This window comes from Ochlerotatus camptorhynchus, unplaced genomic scaffold (genome assembly GCF_037179485.1).
Source record: "Ochlerotatus camptorhynchus isolate MF236.1 unplaced genomic scaffold, CSIRO-AGI_Acam_v1.1 ptg000402l, whole genome shotgun sequence".
NCBI classification, from domain to species: Eukaryota; Metazoa; Arthropoda; class Insecta; order Diptera; family Culicidae; genus Ochlerotatus; species Ochlerotatus camptorhynchus.
In genome coordinates this window covers 135,494-151,411 of record NW_027040888.1, presented here as the reverse complement: position 1 = coordinate 151,411, position 15,918 = coordinate 135,494, and the positions used below count along the sequence as shown (strand labels likewise).

Genomic DNA, 15,918 nt, shown 5'->3' with positions numbered 1-15,918 from the left:
GATTAGACTCTTGAAACCATTCAGAGATGTTTTCTTTCATGAAAGTAAAAAATTGACTTTTACGCATGTAGTTAAACGCAGAATTTCAACAACCGATGAATCCCCTATTCATCAGAAAACTTAAAAATACCCATACCACCATACCAGGCAAGTGGTATCGGAATAGATTCAAAAACTTTTGGAAACAAGATTAGTGAGAGAATCCTATTCTCCTATTTTGGTAGTGCCCAAGAAAATGGACAATTCTGGAAAGCAAAAGTGTAGAATTGTTATCAACTACAGGAAGCTCAACGAGAAGACTCCCGCATATCGATACCCAATCCCATAAATTAGTGAAATTCTGGTTAGATTGGGTAAGGCGCAATACTTAACCGTCCTAGATCTCGCCAGTGGTTTCCACCAAATCTAGATTGATCCAAAAGACATCCCTAAGACACCCTTCAATGTTGACGGAGGTAAATTCGAATTTGTTTGAATGCCTTTTGGGCTCAAAAACGCACCAGCCACCTTCCAGAGACTAATGGACTCCGTGCTTCGCAAGCATCTGAATATTAGATGTTTTGTCTATATGAACGACATCATAATATTGTCCTGCTCTTTGGAAGCACATCTCCTGACATTCAGAAAGCTTTACAGACGTTGAGAGATGCCAATTTGAAAGTTCAAAGTGACAACTCCAAATTTTTTAAATCCTTGGGCACGTAGTAACGACCAATGGGGTTAAATCCAATCCGAAGAAGGTTGAGGCAGTAGAAAATTGGCCTATTTCGAAGACACCCAAAGAACTTAAGTCCTTCCTTGGAACAATTTCATATTATAGAAGGTTTATTCCAGGGTTTGCTAAATAGCAAAACCTATGCCCTGCATGATCCGTGGTAAAGACAAATCCATTATTATAAACCGGTAATACGAAAATGTCTTACTCGCCAGAGATTGTATTTAGAACAGTTTGATTTCAACTGCCTAGTTCCAGGTAGAAGTAACAAAATATTTGCCCCACTTCAAATTGTCCTAGCCTGCAAAAATATCCTAGAAAACTATTTCAATCCCGGCATGAAAGTAAATTTCTGCAACCATATGCTCCCTGATGTCATTTCTGAGCAAGAACAAATTGACTTCATTAAGAAGCGCCACAAATTTAATCACAGAAGTTGGAGACTCTCATATGAAGAAGCACAAAAGTCAGTGTTCTTTCCCGGAATGATTTCAAAAATCAAAAACTTTGCGAAAACTTGCGAAGATTGTAAATTTTCTAAATATGAGCGAAAATCATTTAAGATTGAAATAACTCGACGAGTTTACGAAAAACCATTAGAAAACGTCTTCATAGACGTATATTTAAAGGAAAACGAAAAATTTCTTACACTTGTCGACTCGTTTATAAAATTCTAGTTCGATTTATAAAATTTGCAATGAAACGTCGGAGGAGTTAATAGAAACCCACATTAAATACTACTCACTATGCTAGTAGTAGCAACAGTAATGGCATCATCAAAAGATTCCATGACTGACGAATTGACACCCTACCAAGGACTGTCTTTCGTGACAGCACTATACAACGACACGAGACATTCGACAACGAACCTGACACAAAGACAAATAATCTTTAATACCTCGACGTCACTGGATCTAAGTGACATAAACTTGACTGAAAAACGAGCAATCATGACAACAAAAGCGAAGACAACAAATCAATAAGACTGGCAACGCTTCCATTTTCTCATACGAACGCTATGAGACAGATACAATCGCGTCATCTGCCGCTCAAAGGTAAATGCTTCGAAAGAATTTGATAGCAAATACTACATCCTCAGAAGAAAGGTTTCCCTAATAAAAAAATACTATAAACGAACGATAACCCAAATGATTGAACTATTCCAAAAATGGTTTGGATGATACCCTGAACACGTCGTTAAGCAAATTAACCATACAACTATTATTAGGGTTGTGTATTTCCTCATTTTTCTATGCGTAGCTTCCAGCTTCACTCAAGCGCAGCGCTATTGTATCTGTCACTTGGATTCTGGCAAAGTTGCCAGTCTTCTTGATATGATGTCTTTGACAAAAGACAATATTGCTCGCGAAGCCAGCATACATAATTCAAAAATTAAAGCAGGAAACAAAAATTATGAAATTATTAGAAGTAAAGAAATATTAGTGAAAACAAAAACAAAGTCATTTCCATACCCCGATAGATATAAGATGGTAGAAATTCAGGGACAACCCGCATAGAAAAATACCATTTCTAGAACAGTTAAAACTTCACTGACACCTTACTAGCTATGTTAACTTTTCACAAAATAGTTTTGTTATGGTTTATGGAATGTAATAAACATTAAAGAAACACTACTTTCAACTGTTACAGTTTCTGGTATGTTTCAGCTAAATTTTGTTACGGTTGATCAACTATACTGAACTGTTACAAAACATTACGAATAAAAGTTGTAAACAACTTGTACAACGCTTACGTGTTTCGATTATGGTTGCTTTATGTTTTTACAATTTGTACAAACAGAAGAAAACGCTTTTGATTGAAACGGTGCTCGTGAGTTCATTGTGTTGTTTTGTTCGTTATTTTATTTTTAAAACCCTTGGTAATATTAGCTTAAAGCATAAAATATTTCTTAAAAGCGCATGCATTTTCTACACAAATATTCAGGGCTAACAGCGGTTTACATGTGAAGGAGATTTCGATGTTGGTGGCTCACATCATCCAAAAAGGAAATCGAAGCAGGTACGTTATGCCGGGGCCTTTTTATCTTCCAGAAATGGAATGGAGTTTGTTTTGCAGGGCAAATTCATTTATCTATTCATTTTATATTAGATCAATAAACATGTTACCAAGAGCAAGGGAGGTGTCCACAAAAAGATATCTTGTAAATCACATTAAAATTAAAGAACAACCCATGATGGCTGTATTCCGGATAAGCTACGACAGTATTTATTATAACGTCAATAAGTATAGTAATTTATACCATTTCATAGTATATCATGAAGTTAACAACAATGGTTGGTTCTAAACCGTACTACCTTATTCGAAAGTTAATGGAAATAGTTTCACATATCCAACTAGAACCTTTTCTGATGTGGTAAGGCTATAGTTGTTTTGCTAAAAATGTATGAGAAAAAGCGAGATTTCGTATGGTGAACGTTCTTAACCACCCATTGTTCATATGGTTGGGTCTTCGAAAACCTTAATCAATATGGTCAAAACTTTATCTAGGTATGGTTTGATTAAAGTTGACTGAACCTTTCTCATTATGGTTTTCAGAGGAAGATAAACCATTTTTAATGTGGTAATCGTATGGTTGTGATTTATGCGGGAAGATAAAAAAGGATTCTAATTGAATAAGCCTAAAACATAAAACATTTACTTGATATGTCATCAGAAAGACTCATTTTCTTCCCTTAAGTCACTTTAAGTCACTGTTTTACAACTATAAGTCACTATTCGGTCACTTATTTCTTCAACATGATCACAAATCACTATTTTTGACAGCATTGAACGCTACCAGCCTTGTGTGTGTTTTAAAGCCAATTTTAAAATAAATATCATCCTTTATTTGGAGGACAGTCATGGATGCTCATTCAGTTGATGACGAATTCAACCATAAGGAAGTCACCCGAAATTCGACAGCATATTGTTAAAGGACTCGAGAAAAACAATAATTAGTCAAAGTATTGCGCATGATTTCGTTCAGTGTAGAGGGATTGATGCACGACCAATGAGAGTTACTCAAAATAGCAAAAAGTGGAGTTACTCAGAGAATAAGGTCGATTTTCCTTAGAAAAGCGTAAAACATTTTACTCACCACCGCACTTTTTGCGATTTTGAGCAATTTCGATTCAGTTACTGAGCTATTCTCGTCGGCCAATTCGAGAAATTCCCATCAATTAGGAGATGCATTTTTTGCATTTTCATATTTGAAGTTTAATAACATTATCTATTAATGCTCACCCAGCGTAAAATCCGTATCCAGGTAGTAGGGTACCGCTTGGTTGGTCATCTTCCACGCTAGCCGCACGCAGTCGCTGATGTAGTGGATCAGCGGGATGCAGGCCTCCAGACAAGGATACTCGTGCAGCGTTGACAGCACCTAGATCAAGTCGAAGAAAGTTCGTAAACAGCAAACAGCAGCATCAAGTAAACAAACAAACAACAAAAAGAGCATAATATATATGCAATCGACTAGAAGGTACTGCTGCTGCCCGTTATTGGTTGTGCGATAACGCGTTCACTCACCTGATTGGCAACCTGTCGCTCGACGTCGCCCATCGGAAACCGGTCCGCGGTGTCTTTGAGATTCTGCCGCACTGCGCGGTCCAGGGCAGCCGTCGCGTCATCGTTCGCATCCAACACGTGCAGCGTGCGGCGGACCTCGAGCACTTTGCGCTCCTTCAGGCCGTGACAGGCGCGAAATGCCAGCTGGTGGAAGGAAATAATAACCGTTAATCATTTTTATGCAGCGGAATTGTGATGCGATATCTGTCTCGCGAGAGGGAAACGGTTAGTTCGCGATGGTGTCAATTTCACCTATCGTCTCTTCGCATTGATGGATAGGTTGATAATAGCGTTACTGCCGGTGTTGTTGTTGGGGCAGATATGATTTACTGATTGATGGAGAGTGGTGGTGGTGGTGAGCCTCTGCCAGTTGCTTGTTGGTGAATTACTTTATTGACACCTTGGCAATGAGATTCGAAGCAGTGCCTAACAGGTTAAGTATAGGTTCGCAGATGATAGCGATCCGGAATCGGTGGTTGTTTGAATGTCAAGATCTATTATCGGTGGTTGAGTCGGTAGCTGTAATTTGTCACGGTAGGTGCAATTTTGATTATGGGAGAAAAAAAATGAAAGTCTCAAATAGTTATAGCGTAATCTCGGAAACAGTATACCACTGCTTCGAGAGCTTGATAGGATGTGTTAACAACCTTTGTTTGAATAATCACGAATTTGAGCTGTGGAGAGAATCTAGTCCACATTAAATATCAACTCATATCCAACAAGCATTCTATACATAGGAATCCTGACATAGAAATTATCGCTCAGCTGCTCGCAGAGCTGAAAATCTACAATATTTTCATCTCGCATTTCTTCGACGATTATTCCTCTCCCATCCAAACCATGAAAATTTCGCTCTCTCGAAATCGATGAGATCACTTTATAGATGAAAAATACCGAAAATAATCGATAGTGTGTTGCTCGAGTTCGAGCAGGAGTGCTGCAAATGAGCCCAATGTGGTGTAAACAGGTGAGCCGATATGAATTTGTCGAGTGTTTTGTTCTCCTGCTGTTCAAATGTATGACGGAGTTTAACGTCACACTCCGTCTAGGCGAGTAAGAGAGGTGACACAGTCGGAAAAAGTGTTAGTTTGTTTACTAAAATGAACCGCCCATTTTGTTATGGCAAGTTTTGCTATAAGAAATGCTCCTCGTGTTTATTAGCAAAATTCACATCAAAGATTGATTAATTGCGTAGGAAATCAGTTTGGAACGGCATTTGTGACCAGCGTTCCGGTCGTATAAAACAGGTCAAAAACTGTCCAAATCCGCAGATAAAAATTTTTGTTTTGAATTTCTGTATGGTAAAATAGTGAACTTTTCGTGAACATTAACGGCAAAGAACTCACCAACACTGGGACACCGTGAGTTCCTGTCCACCTGTCATTTTCCAACTCGACACTCCGTCACCCGTTTACAGGGTGCGTGGTAATTCCTGTCAGTGAATTTTAAGCGATTGTAGTTTCGGATGGGTGAATCCCTCCAATTATTTTAGAGTGTATTCAAATGTCAACACGACTTGCAAGTTAGTTTTGAATTTTCATTCGTTTGACACTCGTGGTAATCATGAACGTGAAAAGGGAGCTCGTGGTATACTGCTCAAGCGGCACGTTGATTGTGAAATTATGTTTTCGGACGAGAAAATGTTCCTGCAATATTTTTCTGATATTCCTCGTGACAAAGTGACTGTTCAAAGGTTTCGGGATGTTTTCAAAGTGATGGTTTTCTCCAAAACTTTGAAGTTTCCATTGCTTGTCATGGTAAAAATGTCAACAATCCAGTTTCATTACTTCATTATGATGGCTATCAAGTCTTTGAGAATTTATCCTTATAAGAGATTTGAATAGATTTTTCTCCTTTACTTTACTTGTACACGTTGTAGTTTCATGTTTATACCTGTGCTGTGATCTTAACTGGGGGAGGTAGCTCATCGATTCTTCCGGTTCGCCTCCTAGCATCGTGCTATAAGGTACCAGGCGATAACCAGGGTAGTTGATCGATAGCTCGATGACGTCATTTCGTTGGCGTCTGTAATAGGAAATTCTCATAGCAGGCGTTGACGATGGGACGTTGTCGAGTTGTTGAATAGCAACTATCGTGGTAACTCACCGATTACCTGTCGATCTGCCAAATTTGGAAAGACGTCTGCATTGAATTGTCTCATATAATAATATTCCGCCCACTATATCACAAGAAATTGCGAGTAGCTGAGTGGAATGGAGATAAGTTAAGCATTGGGTACAGGACCAAGTCTCCCCTGGATGGTGCCAAAAGATGAGCGCAATAGAATCATCAAGTTGCCATAAGGCACGGAATGAGACTATTGCATGGCTGGGTAGTCAAAGTCTTCCATACGTTAGTCATTTCAGGTGGATTAGAACAGGTTTAGGTTTAGGGTGGGCGTTGGCCAGATTTGGATTTTTCAGATATAATCCTAAATAGGACCTAGATTATTTAATACACTAGTAACCTCAACTTCTGTCACAATGTTTCATTGTGACTAATCAACACTCAATGGGTAAAATATCAAATTTGCGGTAAATTTGAAAAAAAAGGTAACTTGGAGTGTAGAGCGCACTGCCCACTGGACGATTCTGAAGCCTGACCAATATATATAGATACATTCATACCATTGGCATTTTGTATTTGAGATAAGACAGAGACAGGATGCGGAGGGCCCGCTTAGGGGAAGCGTAACCCATGTTATGGCTTCCATTTATTAAATAGTTCAGATAGGCTGGAAATGATAGGTTCATGTTGAGAAAATGTACCATATGGTGCCCGTTCACTGATCAAAATTAAATTAGATTCAAATCGTCAGGCCCTGCCCTGTAATAAGGGGATTGACGATGATTTGTCAAGTTTCATTTTGCATTTGCATATAATTGTAAGTTTCGGTTTGCTTTTGTAATTGTAAGATAGATAGTTTGCCTCAATTGAAACATTGAGTTGTATAAACTTGACGAATCATACCTCTAAAATAGTAGTAGTTACAGTGCCGCATTATCTAACAACCACTGCCTGCAACTAATGTTGGAGGGGTCAGCAGGGCTGATTACGGATCAAAACTAACATAACTCTAACACTGAAATGATCCCGAAACTAACGCTCATTCATTGCACTTTGAGTCATAAAGTAGTTTTATTTATTTTCCTACTAATCTATCTACACACTTAGTTTTTTCTACCGAGCTCGGCTGTGTGGGTCTCGGCGGGGAGGGGGTTTCGCTGAGATCTCGGCGGGAGTGACATTTGATTGCCGAGTCTCGGATAATGCCTTTTCTAATAATCTGCCTACGTTTCTTTTATTTGTTATCTACTTCATCCCTTTTTTATTTGTCTGCTCTTCTTTCCTCTTCTCTTCTTTTGTTTTGTTAATTTGTTTGTTTACATATAACTAATACTAATACCTCCTTGTTTTCTCTCTCATTTGTCTACTATGTCCCACCATCACGATGAGAGATGAGCTACCGTACATGGTACACGCTCATATACACTCCCAAAATAGTATGCCGCAAGTAAGTATATCACAGAGGCAACTAAAGATCCAGAAACGAAAACCGATAACGCTGAAGATAATGAGCTGTGGTGATTTATATGACTAAATAGTATTATTTATTTATACTAACCTAAACACAACGTGGGGTGACCCAAAATCAAACGATCACTAACCAAAATAATAGACTTATCTTTTTTCAGCAGCACTACACCAGCCAGCAAAGTTCAACAATCCATCGTTGCTTATGCCTTTGTTGTCGTTTGGAACCAGTTTTGCGAGGTAGGCGACGATTGTGCGTATTTCTCGCGTAACTTTTGAAAAGAGCCTATTTATAGCCTGAACAATACGTAAAGAGCAAATTGAAACATTGAACGTCGCGTGAAAGTGGAACTTAATGAAGGCCTAAGTACTTTTTCGTAGTTTTTAGTTTTCGGATTTAAAAGATCGTCGGTTACAGTGGCCTGCTTACTGAGCAGAAAAACGCGGTCCCAGGTCCTTACATATCAAAGAGATCTATGGTAAAATCGCTTGTGTATCGTGTATTTTGCGAAACTCGTTGTTGTCGTTGGTTCCGGGTTTGAATGGATACAAAAATTTGAGCAACGGTATTATGTGATATGAGGGACTCGGTGGCCTTAGAGCAACCGTTTTTGCTTACTGAGCAGAACATCATGAGTCTAATCTCAGGCCCATCCACATTCAAGATTCGTCAATCGTTTTATTTGTTAATTTGACTACATGGTAATAACAGCAACTCGGTGATTAAAAAGGTGCTCGTCTGCCTAGTGGCAAACGTTTTTGCTTACTGAGCAGAAGACCGTGGGTTTAGTCCCAAGGTCCTTCGCGTTATATGATCGTTAGGACATCAATTCAGCTTATCGTTTACCAAAACGAACCCTGCTGCAAACCCAACCCTCTTATCCAACATCCCAGTGATTCCTCGTGGAAGTGCAGAGGTGTTCTCGGCTTCCATCAAAGCGAGTGTCATGTCAACACAATCCTTCCCATTCCTTTCTTGACCTGTATTCGGGCGCGGCCGGCGCTGGTATTGCCTAATTTAAGATCACCAGTTTTTACACATTGAGGATGATTGCTAGTCCCAAGCATCGTCTATTGGTTCTCTGTGTAATTACAGCTGATCTGGAAATAACAGAGTAGCAACCATGGGCGGTCAATCAAGCTCAAGCTCAAGCTCAAGCTATACCTGTGCTGTGATCTTAACATTTTTACCTAGGGGATGAGTACTTAAGGGGGTTAGGTTTTTGATAAGTCTTTAGTGGGAACGACACTGATGAAGACTGCACATTGTAGTCGAAATACGTATCTATCATGGATACCAAAATTAATTAAGTGGATTTAACTGGAATATGATTTTCAAGTATACTTTAAACGTATTTAAGGTTACGCATGATTTTATTGTTATTATAAATTATTTGCAATTGCGTGATGAAACAAATAGAAGTGCGCGATTAAGTTAAATCGCCAATCGTGCGGTTTTAATGCATTATCGCCGTCACATGATCTGGAGGCAATCACATCCGTATGTAGGGAACAGTCCTTCATCAAGAGACCAGTCCTTCACCGTCTTATCTTTCGTACACGAATCATGGGTTATCTTCCGGATACCCCCCTGGTAACAACGTGTGAATGTTCATTATTCATCAGCTCCAGTGACGCTCCATCCAGCTCTTGATCTCATTGGCCTCTACCAGATTCTTCGAAATGGCTAGCGAATGAATTACCGTCTTCTGCGCCTTTATCACCGCCAACCGTTCCCGCTTGGCCAGGTCCCGCCGGACAATGATTCCATTCTAATTCGCCACGTACAGTAGCCGATCATTGTCAGTCAAACACAGACACGTCGGTAACAGAATTTGTCAAATACAATTGATATTTTGATATTGTTGAAATAAACATGCTTTTGAGTTTAATTCAAACATAACTAGTTTTGTTTTAGAAATACTTTCAATTTACTTTGAATAATTCATATGTTTACAGTATAAACATTTATATTTTTGATTTATATGAACGAAATTCGTATCCGTGTTTGTACCTATGCTGACTTCGGTTCTGATCACCTTGCAGTAACTTTTGAAATATCCCAAGAAATAATGTCTAATCCCAACAGCTCTACTTTCAATGACCATAGAGTTGATTGGGAGCAATATCGAACATTTATGGAATATAACTACGATCCAAACATTCCTTTGCAAACCAAAGATGAAATTAATTATGCTCTTGAAACTCTTACTACTTCTATAGTGGAAGCAAGAGCTGCCTCAGTACCAAAATGCGAGGTTAAATTTGATTCAATTATAATAGACGACGATCTTCAGCTCTTGATCCGCCTGAAAAATGTCCGTAGGAGGTAATATCAAAGAAAACGCGATCCTGCCATGAAATTTATCTGGTGGGATTTGCAAAAACAAATTAAAAAGCGATTCTCTGCCCTGAGGAACAAAACTTTTGAAAAATTATATCCGAGTTCCAAACCCTTTTGGAAGCTCACAACAAATTGAATAATCTTCAAAGGCCTATTCCAGCACTTCAAGAAGTAGGTAAACTTTTGATCACAAATTCAAAAAAAAAAGATCAGAAACTTGCTAAGCAACTCGAGAGCTCCCATAATTTCAGTTTGAGTCTTACTAGTCCAATTGCTTGCTCGGGATTATCTGAATATTTTCTTTTCGGAAAAATATTTTTGATGATCCCTGGGGGACTGATTTGGACGAAGTAAGGTCAATAACTAAAAAGTTTCATAATATGAAAGCTCCAGGTGTTGCTGGAAATTTCTATATCCTCATCAAAAAACTCCCAGAGAGTACCTTTAACAGATGTTTTCATTTGGCATACTTTCCTGATAAATGGAAAAATGCAAAAGTTGTTCCAATGTTGAAGCCGGGTAAAAATCCAGCTGAAGCTTCTAGCTACCGTCCAATAAGTTTCCTTTCTTCAATAAGTAAAATTTTTGAAAAGATAATTTTAAGTAGAATGATGCTTCACATCAATACGAACTCAATTTGTGCAGATGAGCAGTTTGGATTTCGCCATGGGCATTCAACTACTCATCAACTCTTAATAGTTACCAATTTATTTCGTTCAAACACATCTGAAGGCCACTCAACTGGAGTTGCTCTTCTAGATATAGAAAAAGTATTCGGCAGTGTTTGGCATGAAGGTTCGATTGCTAAATTGAAAAAGTTTAATTTTCCACTTTATATTATGAAATTAGTTCAAAATTCTGACTGACGGAACTCTGCAAGTAAATTATCAAAATTCCAAATCTGATCGACTACCTGTAGAGCAGGAGTTCCTCGGGGTAGCATTTTTGGGTCTATATTGTGTAACATTTTCACTTCGAACCTCCCAGATTTGCCTCAGGGTTGCCACAAATCTTTGTTCGCTTATGACACAGGCATTTCCGCTAAACGAAGAAGTCTTCGTGTTATTTTTAGCAGACTGCAGTAAAGTTTAGATATTTTCTCTTCTTATTTACAAAAATGGAAGATTTCTCCCAACGCTTCCAAAACTCAACTTATAATATTTCCACATAAGCCTAGAGCTTCGTTTTTGAAACCTAGTAGTAGTCACATAGTCACTATGAACGGAGTTCCAATTTCCTGGACAAACCAAGTGAAATATCTTGGATTAATACTTGACCAAAAATTAACTTTTGAAGATCACATTGAGGGCATTCAAGCCAAATGTAACAAATATATCAAATGTTTGTATCCTCTTATAAACAGGAAATCCAAACTTTGCCTGAGGAATAAACTTCTAATATTTAAACCAGTTTTTAGACCGGCAATGCTTTACGCTGTTCCAATATGGTCTAGTTGTAGCACTACCAGGAAAAAAGCACTTCAAAGCATTCAGAACAAAGTTCTGAAGATGATTTGAAGTTGCCTCCCTGGTACAGTACTACCATAGAGGTAACTCTAAGACAAGTAGGTCCCGAAGAAACGTGCTCAACTTTTTGGCTCACCTCTGGTACTATCTTCGGTCCCAAGCTTGTCGAATCACCCCTCGAAACATAGGTAAAACCAATAACCCCTCATTTTATCTGTCAAACTTTCATAGCGAATCAAAACAAACATTGCGTAGTACTAGAATTTCGACTAGAATAGGGTACGTTAATCGTTTGCTTGGGACCAATAGGCTACTAAAGTGGTGAGCCAATTTAAAATCGTTAGTTTCGTATTGATTGTTGGTACTACCATAGAGGTAGCTCTAAGACTAGTAGGTCCCGAAGAAACGTGCTGAACTGTTTGGCTCAGCTCTGGTACTATCTTCGGTTCCAATCTAATCGATGCATCCCTCGAAACATAGGAAAATCCACGGACCCCTCATTTTATCTGTCGAACTTTCATATCGAATCAAAACAAACATAGTGTAGTACTAGAATTTTGACTAGAATGGGGTACGTCAATCGATTTGCTTGGGACCAATAGGCTAGTCTAGTGTGAGCCAATTTAAAATCGTTAGTTTCCACCGGTTGGTGATACGATGTTGTTTTTGTGCCGAAGGAAGCAAATCCGCGAGACTCGCCAGAACTTCGCCCAATAGAAAAATTCTGGGCGATTATGAAGGGCAAGCTCCGCAAAACAGGGAAGGTCTTCAAAAAAGAAATATCTTCTCTAGCTTTACATCGCTTGGTCGTAAGTAAGCGCGTGACGACGACCACACGTACGTAGTTATGTTCAACTTCAACGGAGACTTCCATCGACGGCCGCAGAAGAATCTCGGTAGAGTATCGCAGACACCAGACCATATCACGATCTTCCAAAAGGCACAGCATTAGCTCCAGGCGGTGCCGTGGCAAACCAGAGTTCGGTTCGCAGTTACGTCTAGCGGCAGCGATGGGAACGGGATTGTTTCAACTAGTATCAAAAGACATGCGGGGTACATATAATCTGCCGGATCTGAAGTATTTAGTCAGGCTGATCAAGTTTTTCCACCGCATCCAGATGTTTCCTTTTTTGGTGCTATGTTTGACAGCAGCTTTTCTGCTTCGCATATCCACATGTTGCTGTGATGCGAAAAGAGAGAAAGCAAATGACAGTGATCTTGCTCACTGAGCAATGTGAGTTACTCGAGGTGCCTCAAAAGTAACTCGGTGTCTTGCCCCTTGATTGCAACCAAATTTAATTTGACCCAGATTTAAACATTTTTTACTAAATTAATACAGTAAAAAAATAATATATTTTTCTCAAACTATATCACCTTCTAGAAATTATCAAGAATTTTGAACAATTCTAAGATCAAAACATTCCCGTTAACTCACTGACCCTGCTGTCTCAGTGTTGACTAAAGGGTGTCAACAGTTAAATTGCATCACTTTAAAAAACTGTAAAATTTTGCCCTTTGGGGTAATTTTAACGAAATTTCGGATGAGATGGCCTCAGCGTGTATTGTTTACACTGCGTGAGTTTCTTTGTGAAATTTTTAGTAGTTTTGATAATGGAGTCGAAGGAACAGCGCGTGCGCGAGAAAATTTTGCACACTCACATTAAAAAACACACAACTTTCGCACTAATGTACTGTTTCTCGTGTCATAAAACGTTTCGGAGAACGTTTAACTGTTAAGCGGAGGCAAGTGACTGCAAGAAAAAATGTTCCAGACTGCGTTGAAACAAGAGAGTGATTGTTGCCTTCAAACGCAAACCCAACAATTCCATTCGGGATGTCACGAAAAAGATGCACCTGAAAAAAAGTCTCGTCCAGAAAGGCAAGAAACGAGCAGGACTACGTTCATTCAAGTTTCAGGAAGCACCAAACCGCAATGAATGTCATAATAGGACAGCTAGAAGACAAGGTTCGATGTTTCAGAATCCCTCAGTTGCTCGTGCGGAAAACGGAGCAAGCCTTTCCTAACAACTACAACCGTTAATGGTCAATGAATGAGTGCCTGAAGAAACGACTGCTTCCGTTTCTCAAATCACACAACGTTCCTGCAATTTTTGGCCTCTTGTAACTACTCCAAGGACGTTCTGGAGTGGTGCAAGACGCCGAATGGCGTCAATTTCGTGTCGAAGAATCTCAATCCCCCAAACACACCTGAGTTGCGGCCGATCGAAAGATATTGGGTTATAATGAAACACGAAATCCGTTAGCATCCTAAAGTTGTCACTACAGAGCAGGAAATGTTGAAATCATGGTTGAAAACAGAAAAAAAAAAACCTTATAGGTGGAATTAAGAAGAAAGTTCGGGCATTTGGATTTGGTGAAGAAATAGAGTGAAATAAGGGTACGTAAGCCAAGCTTATATCAAGAGCAAATTTTCATTATGTCGTAAGTAACATTGGCACCAATCCGAGAAAAATAAAGTTTTGTTTTGGTGACCGAAAAGTTATTCCTATTTCCAATTAAACACATATAATCTCATAGTGATAGCAATGTTAAACATATTTAGCAGGGTTTTAATCATACAAATGCAAATAGCTAGCTTTCATGCTAAAAAATACTGGTTTTTGAGTCAAAAGTTATTATACACCGTTTGGTGGCCCCTATTGTTACTTAAGTCAAAGTGTATTTACCAGGATATTCGGGAGAATTATCAATTACGTCTCCTTACGTGCAGCCCATTCATCATTTTAGGACCACCAAAATCATCTTAGCAACAAACAGTTCGATTTATTCACTTTAATAATGAGAAAACTAAACGACGAAAGTACACTTTTCACGGGTCTCTCTGCTCTGTTACTTAAGGCAAACGGCATCTCCATAGTAATCGGGTGACTTAAGTAACATCGAAAACTATTTTGATCGGAAGGTGATTACGTCAAAAAACAAATTTGACTGGTAAATAAATTTAAAAATGGGATGTGATCCTATATTCGGACAGTATATAGTGTAATAGCAGGAGCATCGATTGACACTGATAGCTCGACTTTGTTTACCTTTGTTACTTTCGACGTAATGCAAATTTGCTCTTGATATATAGTATGACATTCCCTGAACATTTCATGACAATCGGTTGAGAGACTTATTTTTGGCGAGTACTTCTAAGTGATGCAATTTTACTGTAGACACCCTTTACTTCACCCTTCACAAAATAAGCTGAAATTTTCACATAATAACCTCAAATACTCGTGAGAATTGAGAATCGATTTTATAAAAAAAAAGATCTCATTTGGAAATGGCAAAGATGGGTCATTTCTAAATTATTAAATTTAACTAATGGACTGTAGCCTGACTTTTTAATCAACGCTTAATCACTGACAAACCGACATGAATATCCATAGCAAAAACAATAAAATTTCTGACCAAAGCACACTACTGACATGTGGTTCCTTATTCGCGGGAAATATTTAGCTAAGCCATGAGCCCGCATGCAAAAGCTATGAATCGGTTCGTGTCTGATATATTCTGGACAAATTATTGTTTTCAAGTCAAAAAATCATTTGTTTTTGACAGTTCGGATCACTGCACATTTAAATCGTCCGTTTACGATTGTCGGGCATAAGTCAGATTTAAGTGTCATGACGGTTTGTCGGTGGCTTAATTATAAGTGTCAATAGCTAATGCATACACACAAATGAATTAAATTAGTAATTTCACAAATACACGCTGGTCAATATGTTTCAATTTCAGCATAATTTTTACTTCTTCAATTCATAATTATTTTTCAAGTGGATTCATTAAGAAGTTCTTGTACTTCAAATAGATGATAATGTCCAATAATTATTATTTTCGTATTCACATAAAGTAAGCACTACTTCGGCCTAATCGCCCATTTCGGGCCTATCTAGCAGAAAACTTCAAATAAATCCATGATTTCAGAGTTAACAAGTCAATTATGCATTTGGTACAATACTTTAGTTAATAAGCTACGGAACGAAGTCAATGAGAACGCGTGATATGAAGGTTTACACCCATTATTCCCAAAACTATAAGGGACAGCCTTATGGGGTTGTACGCAATGGTGACGTAGGACTTCGTAGTCTTATGTAATAAATCTTATTTGTCAACTGCAGCAGGAGCTTGTGTTTTGCGTATGAATAGGAATTAGAGCGGGTTTCTTTCTGTTTATACTTTTTAGTATGGCACGATTGACATAGATGGCCCACAGCAATTCACGAAGAGCTACTGACTAATTTATCTGTAAAAAAATGAAGGTTGCATTTTATGATAACGCAACA

At 38.6% G+C, this 15,918-nt stretch overlaps 1 protein-coding gene across 1 annotated transcript in view; it reads right to left on the bottom strand.

The window, feature by feature from the left end:
* Positions 1-15,918, bottom strand: part of LOC135710802 (uncharacterized) — a 69,830-nt gene that overhangs the window by 13,149 nt on the left and 40,763 nt on the right. Inside the window, exons 5-6 of the mRNA XM_065233489.1 lie at positions 4,244-4,426; positions 3,959-4,097 (exon numbers count right to left, since the gene is read on the bottom strand). Coding sequence (XP_065089561.1) covers positions 3,959-4,097; positions 4,244-4,426 — 322 coding nt within the window. The remainder of the gene's footprint in view (positions 1-3,958; positions 4,098-4,243; positions 4,427-15,918) is intronic.